The 20,432-nt window shown below is 38.8% G+C and overlaps 1 protein-coding gene across 1 annotated transcript; it reads right to left on the bottom strand.

Moving 5' to 3' along the window:
• Positions 1-102: 102 nt before the first annotated feature.
• On the bottom strand, positions 103-19,245 carry LOC143293150 (uncharacterized). The gene is made up of 11 exons (XM_076604066.1): positions 18,960-19,245; positions 16,567-16,665; positions 15,246-15,310; positions 14,595-14,695; positions 11,353-12,251; positions 10,781-10,931; positions 6,411-6,519; positions 5,463-5,564; positions 4,965-5,051; positions 1,063-1,237; positions 103-364 (listed from the first exon to the last, which is right to left on the bottom strand). The coding sequence occupies exons 1-11, from the start codon at positions 18,971-18,973 to the stop codon at positions 280-282; spliced, it is 1,887 nt and encodes a 628-aa protein (XP_076460181.1). The 5' UTR covers positions 18,974-19,245; the 3' UTR covers positions 103-279.
• Positions 19,246-20,432: the final 1,187 nt, after the last annotated feature.

Below are 20,432 nucleotides of genomic sequence, written 5' to 3'. Positions count from 1 at the left end.
ATTAAAAAAAAATATATATATATACTATACTGTACATACATATATGGGTTGGTTGTTTTGTTGTGGTTTTTTTTTTTTTTTTTAGTTAAAAAAAAATAATGTGTATTTAAAAAAATCTTTCATGCTGAATTGTATCTCAGAAAACTAAAGAACATGAATACAGCAGCCTTCAAGGTAAGAAAAAAAATCTTTTATAAATCAATTTATTCATGTTCAAATATACCCAAGGCATAGAAAAATTAGAGTACAAATACTACAATGAAAATAAAAGCTGTGCCACTACATATCACATATCAACACTGGCATCTGACTTCCATCTGATGCCAATAAGGCATACACTCCACTGAAGATGGCACCAAAGTCCCTGTAACAAAGGATAAGGCATGTCTCATTTCTGCTTAGTACAGACGTGTTGATGCTGTTATTGCTATGAACACTATGGGTCACTTGATAAATGGCTGTTTCATAAACCAATTCATCTACAACTTACAAAACTACATATAAAGTTAAGTAGCTAAAGATTCATTTTCAGTGTGTGCTGCTTGATCCATGTATGCTACACTCTTTTTTTTTTTTTTTCTTTTTTTAATTGAAAGAGGGAGGAGGAATGCCTGACTTGTGCCTAGACTCGTATGTGCTGGTCAGGCATTGTTAGCTGACCCCCCACCCACACCAAAAAGTATAGACTGCTAAATGTTCAGTAAATCTGGCATGAAGTAAGGTGTTTACTATGTCCTCAGTTAATTTGACTCTTCACAAGACCAAAGATAGCCAAACATTTCATTTTTTTAAGTCTATTTTCATTGTACTTCTTTGTCAACCACACAGAAAAGAAAAAAAAAAAAAAAGCATCAAATGGCAGAACTGATGTTTCTTGTGTTGACTGAGGATGTTTTTCAGTCGTGTTCTTCCTGAAACGCCCAATCCCATGGTCATACATATGCATTACCTAATACCACCCTTTCCAATAAAAAAAAAATTTTTAAATATCAAGTCTCAATTTCTGTAAAACGGTTAAAACATAACCCATTTAACCCATCCAAAGCATTCAAGTCAACTTACTCCTGGCAACAGTCCTGCTGTTGCTGGTAAAGCCATGGTAACACATCACTGATCAGGATGTCAAGCATCTGACGCCGACACTGAAGGGTCTGCAGTCGCAGCAACATGGTCATGTACTGATTCAACTCGGCCTTGGATGTGTAAACTAGTCTGTCTGCAGAACATGGGTTTTCTCCTGCGCACACACACATTCATTTATGGTTATCTTACATGCCTCTGATCGGTTTTCCAGAAAGCAGATGTATCATGCACAGTGAAATAAAAATAAGGGCCAACACTTGCTCTCAGCACTAATCAACAAGCTAATTTAAAAATGAAAGAACATTTCAATAACAGGGTTATGATTTCATGTCCGTCATCAACCATGACGCATACAATTTTGGAATGACCCATCAATGTTGCAGCTAGTTGGCCACATGACTTACTAATATTTCATAAAATCAGTATAATTTTTTATGCCAAAAGGGCTTTTGCAGATTTCTGTCATTCACCTGCCAAATATTCAGGCTATAAAATACATAAATATTTACTGTTGCAGTTCAGTATCGAGTTGACAGGTACTGTTGGGAAAAAATCAAAACTTGCACCAAACCGAGAAAAGAATTGAGGCACGCTGAAAACAAACATCATATTTGCATATTCTGAACTGCGGAGAAATGGAGTGCCAATTTAGCTTTTTGCATTCCTGCCAGTTTCCTCAATTCAAACTGAGAATGGTTTTGATATATGTTTAACATTTCTCCATAAGAAATCATCCACATCGTGGAGCATGCCACCAAAAGGAGCTGTTTAATGTGGAGTTGAATGAGTGTTCGTGACAACTGCAGTCTCTTCCATTCTGCACACGTCCAGAAAGTCTGGTTCCGAGAGATTTCTTCCATGATCATGGGCAACTACCCATTTACTTCACTGATGTTATGGAAGAGGGTGGCCCTTCTGAGGAGATCGAGATCTGACCAAGATGCACACAAGCACAATTTAACCTTCATTTCATCTGAGCAACCATACTTCGTTTTTATGCAATGTTTGTTTCCATAACCCAACTTACACACACTGACATTGGAAACGATATAGTGCATCTGATTTTTTTCCCTGTGAAAACAACAGAATTAAACAGGTCTGCATATTATGCTGGAATAGTACTTAAAGTTTTGCTAACATTTTGTAACAAGATTTGGATTTCCACAAAGCAGAGGAAAGTGCTTTCTTAAAACGATGGTATTAAACCAATAAAAGTAACAGTGACACTTTAGATGTGAAATCTTTTAGCTGTACTGTTTAGATTTTCTACTTTTCTTTTGTATTAACTGGACTAATGTAAACATGTACTTTCCAGAGCAGTCAGTTGGTGTTTAAGCATTGCAGTATAAAGCTTAATATTATAGCAATGACGTAAGTTGTGTTTTCCGTGTTCATAATGACAGCAATCTCTACATATTATCACTCACATGCACTTTGCACTTATCACACACATACTGATGAACCATTTCACATACCAATAAGTGTGATGGACAAGGTATAGTTTCAGTTACAAATATCAGGGGGGGGGGGGGGGGGCAGGAATAAGGGGTTGTTAGTATTAAAAATGACCAGATTTCATGACAAACTGGTCAGATGGCTAATGGTGTCAAGAACCATACTAAAACTGCAAAAATGGCATTTTAAATTAATCAACCAGATAAAGCAATGAAATATGCATAATGCCAAAGGTAAAGTTAATAAGACATTTCTCTGAAAAAATTCCTCCATGGCAATATTACAAAATGGTCAAGTCAATTCTATTGAGATGATGGCACTTTGGGATATCCACAACCAATCTGCGATTTTTCATTTATCATTTATCTGCTGATTTATTTCCCACAACACTGCATCAGACACCCCATTGTATCAACTAGTAATGAAATGGTTTGAAAGATTAATGGACCTCGTTCAGTGAACTTGCATACACACACATCCCAAGACAAAGTATAATAATAATGAATATTTGGACAGCCAATCTCTGGAGAGCCCAGATCATTTACAAATACAACTACACAGACACAAATAAATTTTTTCAACGTACTTCTGGGGGAGACCTGCCAGCAGAGAATTGCAGTAATCTAACCGTGAGAGAACAAGGGTCTTTGTTGCGTCAACAGTCGAAAATGGTCTGATAAATGGTAGGCAACCTGGCAAATTTTTGAAACGTGATCTTTCATTGAAAGCTTACTGTCAACAACAACGCCAACATACGAGCTTTGCTGGAAAAGGGGATATTTCTCTGTCTTTCAAGAAGAGTCAAGAATTACTTCAGTTTTATCCTCATTCAACAGTAACTTGTTTACGAGGGTGCAAGCCTTCACATCATTAATACAGGATCGTATGGTACAAAACAAAATGTCAGACTGAGATTGACCACCAGAGTTGGACATTTCAGTGTCATCGGCAAACATATGTTGCTGAATGTTGTAACTGGAAATCACCTTGGACAAAGGTTGGGTGTACAGAGCGTACGAAAGAGGAGATGGATAAGACTCATATAAAATATATGCACAAATTCAAAGTCTCGCACACCAAGGCCCCTATCCACAAACACATACGAACATGGGCCCCACCCTACATCTACATGTATGTCCCTCCCACAAACACGGAAAACTTGAACATGTGCGCACAGCATGCAAATCCAACAAATTAATAAAGTACCTGCATGCACTTGCACAATTACCATCCACAAACAGTTTTGTCACTGTATTTCTAAACTTACACCAGTTGCTTCTTGGTCATGATGAGTGCTGCCAGCATGTTTCTTAAGCGTACTGTTAACAGAATGGCCTAGGAAGAGCTCCATATTAATAACAATACTTAGATGCAATGACAGAATATGTTTAAACATACTGAATTTACACAAACTAGAAAGTGGTATTGAATGTTCTATAATGAATTTTTAACGGCCATCTTATTTTAAACACATCTCTGATTTTCAGACAAAACACATGCACATAACGTGCATTAATGTAAAGTAATTTTAGTACAAAAAAAAAAGTTCCAAGCTGCAGTAGTACATGTTCCCATGTAAGATACTGAAGAATGTATCCAACATACATGTTCCCATGTAAGATACTGAAGAATGTATCCAACATAATATTAAAACTGCAGAGCTTTCTCAAACAGACAATTTTACATGTGAACAATAAGATCAGGAGAACTGAATTTCAGACAAAATACATGCACATAACATGCATTAATGTAAAGTAATTTTAGTGAAAAAATGCTGCAGTACATGTTCCCATGTAAAACACTGAAGAATGTATCCAACATACTATTTAAAATACAGAGCTTTCTCCAACGAACAATTTATCATGTGAACAACAAGATAGGGAGAACTGAATTTCAGACAAAATACACGCATTACTGTAAAGTAATTTTAGTGAAAAAAATGCTCCAAGCTGCAGTACATGTTCCCATGTAAGATACTGAAGAATGTATCCAGCATAATATTAAAAATAAGGAGCTTTCTCCAATGAACAATTTATCATGTGAAACAATATGATAAGGAGAACTGAATGTCTGACAAAATACATGTATTAATGTCAAGTAATTTTAGTGAAAAAATGCTCTAAGGTGCAGTGGTACATGTTCCCATGTAAGACTGTGAAGAATGTATCCAACATATCAAAAATGCAGAGCTTTCTTCAACAATTTATCATGTGAACAATAAGATAAGGAGAACTGAATTTCTGACAAAATACATGCATTAATGTCAAGTAATTTTAGTGAAAAAATGCTCCAAGCTGCAGTAGTACATGTTCCCATGTAAGATAGTGAAGAATGTATCAAACATAATATTAAACATGAAGAGCCTTCTCCAACAAACAATTCTACATGTGAACAATAAGATAAGGAGAACAGTGTAATCAGCTTACCTTGTAATGAGGCAGGCAACCATGAGTACAGATTCCCAGCATCTTTGTGAGGAGGCTCAACAACAGCTGGAATGTCTGGAAACTGAACTGAAAATAAAAAAGGAACAGATTCTATGACCAGATATGATATGGAGCTATACCTGATCCAAACATGAATATTTGAGAGAACCAAGACTGGTGCGGGAGGGATTTGTGGTGTTTGTTGTCATTTGATGATTTTAAACTTTGTGTTTTGTTACCATGCGTCAAATACTACATTTTTCTAGAACACCACCACCATAAGGGTTCCGTAAACCATCACAGCAGATTTTGTTTCGGGAGTTGCTCACTTAGAACACCTGGCCTCCACCAAAATAAAAATTAATCTGATTTCTTTCAGAACAGAATACTAAAGTTAGCTGCCTGCACTTTTTCCCATTGAAAAGTTGAATTGTCCTAAAATGCAGGGAAATGCATTGAAAAAATGATTTATTTTTAAAACTCAACCACCCAGTTTACCTTTGCTAAGCATGTTGACTTCTTCGGAATATGCAGAAAAGTTTGACAGAACAAACTCTGCAAGCATCTTGGCCCGCAGTATATCTTCTGCCCTTGATGTTTCTGAAACACAGAAAACAGATTTACTGGAAATAAGATATACATCAACAACTGTAACATAATTCAACAAATGAGCAGATAACCTGCACATATCAGATATGCCTTCTACATCAGTGGAAGATTTCTGCTTTGGTGTGATAAAACACCAGTTTTCTGTGTCAGACTTTTGTTCTAGTCTGACATAACATTTGCGAAAGGACGTTTAACCAAAGCTCCACCACCATCAGCAAAGATTATTGACTGGTCATGAAAAACAGTGAAAGGTTGGAGTACTGGACTTCAGTCCCATCTGTAGGTTCCACAGTTCAAATCCTGGCCACAACTGGTGGGCTACGGCATAAATCTTTCCAGTTTCCAAAGTCAATATATCTCCAGACCTGCTTGTGCCAAAAGCTCTACAAGACCAATATATGTTTCTTAAACTTCTTGTATATTTTGTCAGTGTTTTATGGACAACGGAAGCATAAAACCAGCATGCACCCACCCTGAAAACTGCATGGCAGTGTGATGGAACAAAAGTGGTCTAAATGTTCAATTGTAGAATTCCAAGAAACTTGTAAGAGTTACAGCCCATGAATGTAGGAGGAGGGGAAGTATAGGTCTCAGTCATAATCTTCTGAGGATAAAACAAGGACACAAGTGTCAGACGTTCGTACACATGTAAATAAGGTGGGTTGTTTTTTGGTGGGGTTGGTTGGTTTTTTTGGTTTTTTTAAAGAAAATTTCTTAACTGGTAAATGAAATAACTGTCAACAGGTCTTCATCTCCAACAGAATACACTTCAAAGCACTGATATTAACAAATTCATTTGTGGCACAATCAAAACGATTTTGTCAAAAGTGATGATACCTGTCAGATGTTCTAAGTCCAACTGTGCTAAAAGCTCCAACAGCTGCTGGTGTGTGCGCAGACACTCCAAGGCCTTTTGCCGATACACCAATTCTTCCTCAGGATCAAACTGTTCAGCATAAACATAATAACAGGCATTTATCCTTGTCACATCATTGTCATCATATGTTTCACCAGATACACAAATTAGGTGTTAACCATTGTCCATACAATAGTAGTGAACAGAATGCCCATGCATGGCAACAAAACATAAGTAAAGTTAGCAGTAAAAGAGAAAGTGAGGCCTATAACTGCCTGAGCGGTCACAAGCCAGTACAAAGTGCCCCACACTAAATAAGTTTGTTGGTGACACCCAGAACAAGTCATGAAACACTGTTCTTGATTTTATACATTATCATGCAGAGAAAGAGGGAAACAAACTGATGTCATATACTGTACCATGTCAAACTGATGCAAACTAGGTCTATCACTTTGCCCTACTTGGCCAAATTTCATGCAGCTGACAGTGAAAGGACATCTGGCCATGTCCGGATTGCTCTAGCTAATCAACTGCCATTAACCCCTAGGCTGCCTATATGACGAGATAACTCGTCATGGCAAGCATGTATGCTTTGCTGCCACAATGACGAGATAACTCGTCATCGAAATATTCTGACTTTCCTGGTTTGCATTCACTTCGTTGACGAAAATAGTGGTAGCTTTAGCCTGGGGAATCTTTCTAGATTCTATTCATAGCTAGAAACCCCATCTACGTCATGAAGCAGTCCTTTATTTGAACGTTTTGGTTGGGTCACTGTCGAAGTGTTTGCCTGACTTCTCTACTTGCTCGCTCAACAAAATGTCGGACTGACGCCGTGCTCAAGACATGCAATCGTGATGAACTAAATCAACCAAGATTTCTTTCTTTAGCTGATGCTCAGAAAGAATTGCAGTGTAAATTCAAAGGAGAAGACAGTGATGAACATTTATAGGACGATTTGATTGAAAATAAAGGGAGCAATCAAGAGAGCGGCCAAGATGCGACTATCAGCGAGTGATGCTGGCTGTGCAGATGTTAGCAGACGACAGAACATGACCGAATTATTAGCAGGACACAGTGTGAGCGATATTCTTGGCACTCAGCCAATGCGGTCTGATGAGAACTGGATCAAGTGACCGTGTGAGAGGGGTGAAGAGGAGAGGGGTGGAGACTGAGGGGGCGTGGCCTCACATCCATATTATCACTTGGAGAAGTCACAATGCATTGTGTATCTATCTCTTAAAAATATATGTATATTGTGGTTGTTCTTGTATGATTTTGTGTTTGCAGATATCCATTTGTCCAGAAAATATGATATTTTTGTGCAAATTACCTGACTAATGTTTGTAATGAACAAGTTGAAAATGTGACAAAAAACAAAACACTGATTTCAAAACAGCAGCATGTCACTAAAAATATATAAAATGGGAAAACAGCATGTGTTTTGTATTCTTTATCCATTTACCTTTCAGAAAATATATACTTTTATGGGTCTTTCTCCAATAACAAAGAGCACAGAATTTTTAGAAAATTTATACCTGTTTTTTGTGAAAAAACCCTGGCAAATAGATTTCACTTAAATTTCATTTTCCTGGCAGCGAAAGGGTTAAAGGCTACAAGCGATGACCTATTCCTCTGGTCATGGATGTCAACGTCAACTCGTCAGGTTTTATGGTCTGCCTTGGTGGTCATGGCTGTCAACGCCAACTCGTCAGGTTTTATGGTCTGCCTTGTCTTGCGCTTTTATTGTTATTTAAGCATGTTCCTTTGGCCTGTTTCACTGCATGCGGCTTATTTTTATAACCCGTGTGCTGTATCTCACACAGATTAAACTCTGCCCCCTCAAATCAATATCTATATCTTATTCTCAGTCCATCTTGTCTTTCCCTTCTCTGTGCTGGCCTTGGTTATTTTGGGGGATTCAAAGTGTGGTCCATTATGTCTCACAAGTCATCCTACAATGGAAAAAACCATGAGGCTGAATTAGAGCTCTGTCAGGAGCCTTTCTCAGATTTGTCTGGGAGAGTGTCTCCTCAAGGCAACATCAGAATGTCTCCTCTCTCTTCTGGCACAAGGGGTTCCCACAACCCCACCCACGTCTCAAGTGGCGGTCTCCACAGACGCCTCCTTGCGGGGATGGGGGGCTTACATGGACTCACTCCATGCAGTGGTGACTTTATCCCAAGAGGAGTGCCTGTGCCACATAAATGTTCTGGAACTCAAGGCAGTTCACAGGGCTCCCCTGCATTTCTTGGGAGAGGCTGCCAGCAAGACCATCCAGTTGTTCAAGGCGCACTCAGTGGACCTTTTCCTGCAGACCGAGGCTCTCTCCCATTGGTGACACAACAAGGGCAATGCACTCTCTGTGACACATAGCAGGCAAAGCCAACATTTTGGCCAATGCTCTCAGCAGGTCCAAGAATGTTATCCACTCAGAGTGGACCCTAAACAAATAAACCCTTCAGGGGGTGTGGAAGTGATGGTTTCTGCCAACAGCAGACCTCTCTGCCACAAAGTTCAACAAAAGACTCCTGATCTATGTCTCAACGGTCACAGACCCAGAAGCTTGGGCAATGGATGCTCAGTCTCTTGACTGGAGCAACCTGACTGCTTTCATGTTTCCTCCCTTTCCATTTCTGTCCAAGGTGGTTCAGAAAGCCAGATTGGAACACTCACAGTTTATTCTCATTGTGCCCAAATGGCTGGCTCAAATGTGGTACCCAGACCTCCAGGCTCTGACACATGTTCCTCCTATGGAACCCAGAGGCAAACCACATCTGCTGAGACAGCCCCGCTCAGGAATCCCTCATTCAAACCCTCAGTTGCTTCACCGATACATGTGACTAATGTGCGGTCCGAATTGCCTTCACAGAAACTGAAGCCATCAGCTCCTCAGTCTGCCTCTGTGTCCAAGGCTCCTTCTGCAACTTGTCTTGGAGACAGCCTTCTGGTAGTCTGAGATTCCCTCCATCAACTTCTACCATGGGGATTCCCGTATGACCAGGGCTGATGGTTCCAAGGGGATTTCCTTTGTCACAGTTAACACAGCTATCATGGTTACAACGGCTCCAATGAGAACCAGTAGGTATTGCCCTCCTCCGTTTGCTTTGAATTCTGCATCAGTTTGACATGGTACAGTATATGACACCAAAAAGAGGAGTCTGAATCCCTGTTTGGTGATATATACTTACCATGTTGAACTCAAATGCCTGCCCATCTGTCCCTGTGGTCACTGCCGTGGTTCACATGGGGTATTTCTTGCTGGCCATAGAATGAGTCATTGCTTGTCACCTTTAAAGGCGTTTGATTGGCTCGAGTGGACCGGGCATGGCCAGACATCTTTTCACTGTCAGCCGCGCAAAATTTGGCCATGAAGGGCAAACCAATGAGTCTGGTTTGCATCAGTTTGACGTGGTAAGTACATAATAGATAATTATGACCAAACAGGGAGTATGATTCAAACTCCTCTTTTTGTTGTATACAAAGACAGGCAATGTAAATACAAACATTCCTAACTTGGAAGTGTTTGGCTTGCAAATGCTATAGGCTAATCCTTTCATGCCTGTGCATCCAACGCTGACAGCCATGCTTGCTGGAATGCAGTGAGAAGCATGTCGTTTATAGGGTAATTATTCTCTCCTTATTACATGCCATGAGTCTTCATCTGTCTTTCCAGTTTCAATATCCATTTCAGTTAAATCATTTGTAAAAAAATCAGCTTTGAGTTGTAAAATGACATTTATCATTTCCTCAGAAAAATGTTTTGTCTGCTGCGATCAATAAATAAGTTATATAATCACGCTTACTATATCCTCAGAAAAATCTGTTTTGTCTGCCGTGACATGGTTGCCATTTTTCACTCAACACACAAATGAAAACGGCTTTACCATCTTCTCAGACAATTTTCCCTAATTACCTACAAGGTCAGTATGCAAAAACACACACCAAAAAACATTAAAAAAACAAAAACAAAAACATTTATACAGCTGGCTAGCACTGTCAGCTGTAGTCGCTGTGAAAACTGAAGGCGGTTAGATGTGGGCGTACGGAAGCATAAAGCATTAAAGTAAAATGAGGTGTTGATGATCAAGCTAGAACCAATTACACAGAATATAATTTGATCAAAGTCTAAATACACACAGCCAGGCAAATATGTATACATTACATTCCTGTGTGGCAATCTTGTTGTATGGCTATGAGTTGTGTTTTGTCAAAATCCAAGAGATGAGAATATGGGCTGATCTACTGCCTCCATATCAGAAGACAGGCAAACACGCTGGCATGTCTCACTCTTGTACACAAGCACAAATGTGAACACACACACACACACAATCAATATACAATGACTCACCAACTGCTCGAGCTTATCAGCAAACTTCTGGCCCAAGTCATCTGACTCCGATTCAGATTTCCTCCCTGTGTTTCTCTGGGACATTTTCTTCCTTAGTTGTTGGTTCTTTGCAAAGGCACGTCTCGCCTTGGGTGGAATGTTTATCTTTGAGCTGTCAACAGAATGTTCATCATAAATGACAACCAAATCATCCAAGAATGCTGTGCAATGCGAACACCTGGTACATGCGCAGCTCTTATCCATCATGATAAAGAGGAAGAAGTGAAGTTGAGAAATACAAGGTCTTCTGCGATCAGTACATTATGTTAAACATCAGCTATATGAAACAATAATGAAGCCGATTATTGAAAATAAACAATCACATCAATAAAAAATATGCACACACACATACACACAAGAGCTGACATCTCTCAAGAATTCAGATTGTCGCTAACTATAGCATGTTTGTCTTTTTGTGCCAAATAAATTTTGATAATTTATGACAAAGTTTGTTTTTGTTCTGTTTACACACTGCATATGACTCTCCCACAGACAAATGCACACACTCACAGCCTGAGAGGGTACATACTTACCCATCTGACAACAAAGAAAATTGTTTGATTTCCTTTTCTCCTGATTTTGAACTTGAATCTTCAGAAGGAAGGGCCTTGACACCAGCATCAAGTGACCGGCTGGACACATCCCGGGCTGAATCGGACTCCAGAGTCACACTTGTCAGTTTGCTGTTCAACTTTTCTTCATGACTTGACCCTGTCTGATGTTCAGCCCCTGGTTGTGGTTCTTCACTGGACTGAAGGGAATGTGTATCACAGAAATCTTGTAAAACATTCTCTTGTAAAACATTGCATTCCTCAACACTAGGAACTAAAGATGGTGAGGGATCACTGTCTGAGCCAACAGGAGGAAGGACTCTGGTCATGTAATTTTTGTCCCCTACATAGTTCTGTCGTTTGCTGGCAGGGTGCTGTTTAACTGGACGGATGCTGTTCTTGGCAGAGCATTTTGGAACATGCAAGTTGGGATCTGTTTTGAAGGGAGCGGTTGTATGTGCAGGCTTAAAGCTCGCACGTCCACTTCTTGGTCGGGAGGGTGCCCGGGAGCTTTCTACCTTTTCAAAGCTTTTTGAGCGTTTCTGGTCCAGTGTGGGGGGTGGTTTTGATAAAGTGGGAACAGCTGAGTGATTCTTTCTGAGTGGGCGAGAACTTTGATCTCCCCTTTCTCTCACAGGCTGGGTTCTTTGTTGCTGCTTTTTGGCGACGTTATTTGCTGGCCTTTCTGTGTGAGTGCTGCTGGTGTTCTTTTTTAAGTCATCATCACTTTTTACCACAAGTATTGGCTTCGAACAGAAAGATGGTGCGCCTTCTTTTTGAGATGATTCCTGGATGGTTTGGGACTTGGAGTCACATGATTCCCACAACTCCTTTCCACTTCTGGATGACTGCAGGTCATCCTCATTTTGTTCCTGAACTTTCTGAGTTGAAAGAAAAACAAATCTGGTGTAAGCACAATGTAGAAATACATACAAATATATACATGCACATGAACAGACTGGATGATGTAACTTTCCTCACTCACATTGTCACGAAATGGAAAAAAAACATTTCTTGCAATTTATATAAATACATATTCTATCAACAAAGGACCATGTATGTGTGCATACATGTGTAAATTCACATGTGTGTGTGGTGTAAATTTATGAGTATGTGTATGACCACTCTTGTAGTATATTTCTTCGGCCCAAATCCCCTTCTTCTGCAGTTAGAATCTGTGTTGTGCCAATACTGAGCTAAACTTGCAACATTTATATGGTCTGCAGAAGATTCTGTTCCAGTGTAAATATATATAGCTTAATCATGTGAAAAAAAATCAGACGTGAAATATACACACACATTTACATGCACCCACACTCACATCTGAGCATGAAACCACCACACACATACAAACATACACACACTTATGAAGAAGAAGCCAGAATAGAAAACAGCAATGTCTAATTTTGAAAAAAAAAAAAAAAAAAATCCTCAGAAATGGCATTCAGTTCATGTGAATATCATCTACTGCTATATATATCAATGTTATTCACATTCATGATATTATTTCTATAGTACACAAAATCAATCAAGTTACAATGCAATACTTTAATGGGACATGAAGTGAAAAAGCATCATGCTTTAAAAACCTGGCAAATAGGTAAATAATTACAGAACCATGCATTAAACTGAACATATCTGCACACTAAAGCAATGATATTGATTTAAACTATCAGCTTGGTACAACACAGGGTGCCGCCATATTGGGCTTGGCTGTCTAGAAAGGGAACAGAAGGAGGTCAATTGTGATGTCACAAAGACTGTTCAAAGCCAACTTTCGGGATTGCTTTGATCAGAACAACTCTGGGAAATGATGGATGTTCTGTGATTCAAACTGCAGGTCCATCACATTCATTGTTTCCAAAAGCTGCAACAGTCAAATTATTGTCTCTGCAATATGTGCTTTCTTTGGGCATGACAGAGTTGGCAAATATGCAGTATTCCACATCCTCAAAACTTTCATCTGTGTTTTTGACGTTTCAGCAGCTTGTTTTAACCCTTCCCAAAACTTGCCTTCAAAATTATATGGAACTTCATCAAACTCCATTCCAACAGTCTTTACACAGTATTTTTTTCTTTTCTTTTGGAAAGTCCTCGTACAGAAATTTTTGACCAGTCCGTTTCAATCCGCTTCTGACGTCAGCCAAAGCGAAAATGAGTCTACATACTTGTGACATCACAACATTATGAAAAATGACGGCCTCCACAACTGCTTGAAGCATCAAATTTTCTTCTTTTTCTTCATTCTTGGGCTGTGACTCCCACGTTCACTTGTATACACAGCTTGTCCACTACTACTGTGACACCAAACTGAAACTAGTTCAAGTACTATTACTGCCTAGGCAGATTCTGAGTAGCTGATGGGAATAGTACCAGCTTCTTTTCGCTCCAAACTGAGACTGTGACCGTATTACCTATATATTTCTGTGATGATGTACCCACTATGGTTTATAGTACCAGGCCCCCAAGAAAGAACTGTTGGCTACCAGAGAGTACTGTACTGGCCATACCCGCCACATTTCTACTCATGAACATTGTACTGTTCCTACCTTATGCTTATAGCATCCAGTCTCTTACTCCATAGCTAAATTCTAAACCCATAGTACATTCTACTGATTTTGCTTCCCAAATATTGCGTGAAACATTACCCTCCCAGTCAACTGACTCTCAGCATCATGAAGAAGAAGAAGATAAAAGCCAGTCTATGTCAAGGTACGTATGTGGCACATGTGACCGCCCAGTCACCTGGGACCAGCAAGGCGTAGCTTGTGAGGGTTGTGGACAGTGGTTTCACACATCATGTCAAAGCCTAAACTCAACCTCCTTTATCTTTATTGTGCTTATTCTATCTTCTGCATGCATATACACATGAAGGAGTTTCAGGCACAAGCACGTCTGCACATCTGTTGACCTGGGAGATCGGAAAAATCTCCACCCTTTACCCACCAGGTACTGTAACCAGGATTCAAACTCAGGACCCTCAGAATGAAAGTTGAATGTTTTAACCACTCAGCTGTTGTGCCTGTCAAGCAGCACATTTAAATAAAGTTGTTGTTTTTTTTCAAATACACATTTATTTGCTATAAAAAGTACTGGATGAGCAGTCACTATAAAAGCCATCAAGCCAAACACCACTTCATGTCCCCTTTTAGCAAATTATCAAACCTAACCACTTTGGCTAATAGTAATACACTGCATTTGACTAACAGTAATACACTGCATACCTTAGAAGTGGTCTTGACCCTCGCTTTCTGAGCTCTTTTCAGTAAATCATTTACCACTTTCAGCTCTGCTTCTTCACGAGGACTGATTTGTACGTCTGCAGCTGAAAGAACCAAATGGCAAACAGTGGATTATTCACATATACAAAATCATAAGTTCAATTAAAATCTGAAGAAAAAAAAATATAAAAAAACAACCCAGAAGGTTACTCACTTACTGACTATGATTTTAAAGAAAACAAAAAAGTATTTACTAAATATATCACAAAACTTATTACATAAACAAAATGTTCTTGGTTGAAAGTCACTTTGGAGTACCAACATTTATTTGTTACAAAGTCCTAGAGTACCTGAACAATCATAACAAAATGTGAAAGTGATGAAAGTGTCAGTTTTCCATCCTACTTTTAGTGCAGTAAACATTATAAGAAAGCGGTCTGGGTGAGTGTATGTGTGTTTGTGTTTGTGTTTCACCATGTTTGTGTCCCTCTCTGTGTTTGAACTGTGTTGACAGCTAAACAGCATCACTCAAACAAACACTAATTCTAAATACATTTCAACTGATCTCTTAATGTTAGGCAGAGTCAGAAAACACATATCCTGTTGCTCTGAACATTTCTTATGTTTGATCCAGTATGAAACATATTCTGTTACCATTGCCATTTCTGTCAGGAACTTCCTTTTTTGCAGCAGATTCACTCTCCTGTGTCTTCCTTGGCCTGGGAAGAAGACAGAGAAAAACTGTCATGTGTACTGCAGTGCTACAGTATTACAAGTAACAATCAGGTTTGGATTCCATCCCACTTCCCCCATCTATTTCACATTAAGCTCACAATGAGTAATAATCATAATAATTGGGCATTTATATTGTATAGTGCTTTTCCTACCCTTCAAAGCATATATTTGAAACTAAACAGAATGGAAATTCACTGAAATGTATACAATCTATACACACACAAACACACCACAATACACATCCTCACACCGAAACAAGTGTGCATAAGCAGCATGAATCAAGGTCACAGAGAAATGGAAAGACAGAGAGTGTTATCTGCAGAACTGACTGAACAGATGTGTTCTAAGATTCTTCTTAAAGGATTCAAAAGAATGGTCTCTGATACTGTGTTAGATACTTTTCCACCATTCAGGGACATAAGAGAAGCACTGATAACCCTCGGACTTGCGTTTATAACAATGGAGTTGCAGCGCAGGTGTCAGCTATAAGAAGAGCGGAGAGAGCAATAGTTTTAATAACTTTTCACCCCAGATCACTGAAGCACAACATGCTCATAAAATTTATATTAAATAATTTTGCATCACATTGGATCACTCTTTCTGAACATAAGCAAAACGTACAGTGTATCATTTCAGAAGAATGATACACTTAAAAATAGTAAAAGACAGGAAAAAAAAACCAAAAAAAAACCCAGCCTTTGACATTCTTGTCTGAAAATCCTTGCAGTCTGTATATTTCATCCACTATTTGAATCAAGAAGTGTGTACTTGCTGCTTAAAAAAAAAAAAAAAAAAAAAAAAAAAAAAAAAAAGAACATACATACACTTTATCTCTAAGTTTTTACTTTTTCTCTTCATTTGTTTTCAAGAATAACGACGACTTTTGCACAGTAGGAATTTGGGGGACCTCAATAAAGCTAATCGTACTAAGGATACTTGTAGACTTTGCAAGAAAATTATGAATTGGGTTATCTAAATTTGGAGGTCTGTTGAATTTGATTCCCCTTTCAATCTCTCTGATTATATTTTAGTTTGATAATTGAACAGCTGATAATGTGTATGTGAGTGTGAGTGTGAGTGTGTGTGTGTGTGTGTGTGTGTGTGTGTGTGTATGAGTGCATGTATCATTGTATGTGTGTTGGTGCCTACTTGTGTTGGTGTGAGTGCATTGGCAAAAAATATAATGACAACAGCTTTGAACAGATTAATAATACTTGACATTCACTGGCAGTGACAGTACCATGGTTTCAGCAAAACCTGGCAGGCACTGACAGCTTGGTCATATTGTTGCTGCTTGATGTGGACTGCTGCCAGTAGATCACACAGCTGCTGCTGCCATCTGCACCCAAAACATTCACATTAAAAGTCTCTGTGTATATTATACTATATATGTATATGTATTTGCTTATGTGCATGTTTGTGAGTGTGTGCATGAATGAGTGTATATGCTGCTGCATTGATTTTGTAAATCATACATGTGCACGATACTATTTAAAGGAAAAAAGGTTATGACAATTTCTTGGTTTACAAATGAATACAAACTAAATAATAATAATAATGGTATTTATATAGCACTGAATCTTGTGCAGAGACAAATCAAAGCACTTTCGCACCAGTCATTCACACGCATGCATAACTCTAAAACTGTAGAAACTAAAGACAAGGAAGGGCAGGCAAGGGAAGAGGTGGGTTTTAAGGCCAGACTTGAAAGAGCTGAGTGTGGAGACTTGACGAAGCGAAAGAGGAAGTTCATTCCAATCGCAAGGTCCAGAGACAGTGAAAGAATGGCGGCCAACAGTCGAGTGTTGGAATCTGGGTATGCGTAAACAGAGTGGATCACACATGATATGGATCCATATTTTACAGATCAATGAGAAACAGATCACTTCCACACAGATAGTTTACCACATGATATGGTCAGGAGGCTAGTGTGTCTCAATCACCCTGAGACTGACAACTAAGCAGAAGCTTCAGTTCTTGGTAGAGCCACCCACATCAGACAGGCCAAAGGACAGACACAAAACAAAGAGTGATCCCTGGTCCTCCAGGCTGGGAACCGGGCTCTGGGTTACAAAATTATGTTCCAGAAATTACAATAACCAGATCAAATAACTACTTGGTCCAGAGGGATTCCCCTTCAAAGGGGCCTGGAAAGCGAACAGTTGAAAGCCTTTGGGAAGACAGTTGGCTGACATATCCTCCAGTAACAACATGGAGAAAATGCATGGAGGATGAGATTAAGGTAGCCAGATGGACATGGACCAAAATGATGAGTATAGCTCTGAAACAATTTCACTAAACAAGGGCTGTTGTGGCCCCATGCTTCTCAATGTAGAGTCCAAATGGTTAAGTAAGTTAATGGATCATTTACTTTAAGAAGACAAGCTAACAAACACATACTACACTAATATTACAAAATCACTCTCTTGTCGCTATGCTATGCACTCACTAAGTAAATTTTATCAGTTCTAAATAATAATAAAAATCTAACTTATCAAACTTGTTTGTAAACAAGACACTGAAGTCTCAGACTTTCCTTGAGCATAAAGTACATGTACAATATGATTTTCATATGACTTGGTCCTTTTCCCTTCTTTGTTGTTCAATACTTCACACAGCTATCAGCTTCACACACACATACTCACACACACACATTGTTTACACACACACACACACACGTGTGCACACACACACAAACATGTCTACACACACACACACACACACACACACACACACACATTTAAACCTCTTAATGTATTCAGATCTCTTGTTCAGTTGTCATGGATTTTATCCCCAGGGTAAATACTTCAGAAATCTGAATACAAATGTATTATCACAACCATAAATGATTGACCATTAACAATAACAGACAGTACATATATGGCACTAACTCCCCTTAAAATGGTCTCTAAGTGTCTGACATCAAACAATACATATCATAAAGCTGAGCAACAGACTAGATGTGGCGTCTACCATGTTGCTCAGTTTTATGTATTTAGGGAAGCCCAGAGAAACTCTGTTCCATCATGAAGAAAATTGCAGTGTTGGTTTGGTAATGATGCCAATAATTGTTCGATTTGCAATGGATCGTGCTCTGCCTTTCATGCTTGTCTTTTGGCCACTCCTTCTCTCTATTTTTCTTTCTGTGAAGTGATCAATGTGATGGCCTTGTCTCTGCTGTTAATTTTCTAATGATTTCTGATTTTCCCAGATGCAGACCACTTGTTGTTGCATTGCCAGCAAGCAACACCTTCATGTCTGTGGCACTGTGACCATTAAGTTTTGTTTTTTTTGTTGTTGTTTTTATCTGAAAGTTGTTCATTGCTTCCTGCCAAACTGGGCTCCCCATTCCACTTTCAATTTTTGTCAGCATCCACTCCTTCAAAGCAACAATGCACATTTCTATGTTTTGATGGAGGAAGCTTTAGTGAGTTGGGTGTCATTTGCTAACTTGTGAAAATCATCATTACTTTGGCTCAAGTTCATAATGTTTTTCGTTACTGTTGTAAGACTTGGAATGATCCTGTATGTATCAATGTATGCATATATTCATTGTCCAAGTTAGGATTTATAGGACTTAATGAATAAACGAAGAATGGTGGAAGAGGTAGAGAGATTGAATGTAACACATACCGGTCCAAGGCCATGAGATTTCATTTATCTTTCCTCTGCTTCTAATGCTTTTATCACCGTTTCACTGTTCATTCACAGGACACTTGTCAATGGTGCCTGTTGCCGTTGCCAGAGCATTTTATTTTTGGTCCTCTGAGACACCTTGTTGCAAAAACACTGTATGAATAATTCGATATTCAGTTGTTTGTTTTAACTGTAGGCGTCTAGTGAAATAACTTTGCGTATTTGCTTGGTAATTTATTCTGTTTGAGTTGCTACCACCGTTTTCGCTTTGCCGAAACTATGTGAGCCCCACTGCGCACGCGCAGTTGCACAATCGCTAGAACTGGACCGAACCACCATGGCGACCGTGTCCCGCGCGCGGCAGCCATATTATTACTTCTAAGCAGTGAGCGAGAAAGCGAAAGAGAAAATATGCCATGTTGTGTTGCCATTAATTGCTCCAGTAAACCTTCGAAGGCAGAAAGAGACAAAGGAACCACATTTCATCGCTATTCCGTTGGATTGTTTGTTTTTTACAATGACATATATCATATCAATATCAAGGCGTGAATGCCTGATAAGGCCTTTTGCTCGCTTGAAGTGGGGAAGAAAAGGAGAATCCCCACATATAATCATTTTCAAACATTAAGTGCGTTTGTATTTAATATTCTGCAAGTGACTATCAAGATAATTTTTCAGTAAAAGTATTCAATGTTCCTGCGGAAACAACATCTTGTGGCAAATTGTTCCAAACATTTGTTTTTCTGTTGTTGTTTTTTGTTGTTGTTGTTTTTTTTTAAAGGGTTCAAACCTTAAAGTTTTAACGTAAACTTTTAACAGTTTGTAGGAACGGCCTCTTGTAACAGTGTTCTCATTCAATGTAATCAAAGAATGTATCGTTCTACAGTCCTATAATCCATGAGTCATTTTATACATATCTATTAGATCAGTCACCACCCATATAGCATGCGAACGTTTTTAAAACGTTTATATTTTTGTCACATGGTTGTACTGGTTCTAGGTAAATGTTTTTAAAACGTTTTTAAAAAGTTAGATTGAGTGACTGCCCTTGACAAGATGGCGGACGTGTACTAAATTACCGCTTCAGTTTTCACCCTATTTCTCTCTATTTTCTCTAAATTTTTGGTCATCCAATTATTTAAATAGTATTTTTGTGGTGTAAAAAATTGGGTCTTAGCACAAAGGGTGAAAAAAAGCCCATTGAGTGTCTCTTACAGCTAGTTTATGCAGTGGCTGTGATGGTGGCATGACTTGAGTGAACTCGATCACGTTGTGTCAGCCAAGCTTTACACAAGTGAAAGTTGACATACACTTAACAGAGACACGACTACTCTCATCATTCTCTTTAAATAACCACTTTTTGTTATTGCACTGCTTTTCATTTTTCTTTATTTTGACTATCTTTTCTTCCTGGCAAAAACTTTCTTCAAATGTTGGAAACTAAATAAAGGTGAGTGGTCTACTTGTTCA

Source organism: Babylonia areolata, chromosome 18 (genome assembly GCF_041734735.1).
Source record: "Babylonia areolata isolate BAREFJ2019XMU chromosome 18, ASM4173473v1, whole genome shotgun sequence".
Lineage (NCBI taxonomy): Eukaryota > Metazoa > Mollusca > Gastropoda > Neogastropoda > Buccinidae > Babylonia > Babylonia areolata.
The sequence above is the reverse complement of the archived record's forward strand: the minus strand, read 5'-3'. Positions and strand labels throughout refer to the sequence as shown.

Excerpts from the sequence above, each read along its gene's own strand:
- LOC143293150 (XM_076604066.1), bottom strand. Across the intron at positions 5,565-6,410 it reads GGACTTAGAACATCTGACAG|AAACATCAAGGGCAGAAGAT; the intron begins GTATCATCACTT and ends TCTGTGTTTCAG. Across the intron at positions 1,238-4,964 it reads GTTGCCTGCCTCATTACAAG|GAGAAAACCCATGTTCTGCA; the intron begins GTAAGCTGATTA and ends GTGTGTGCGCAG.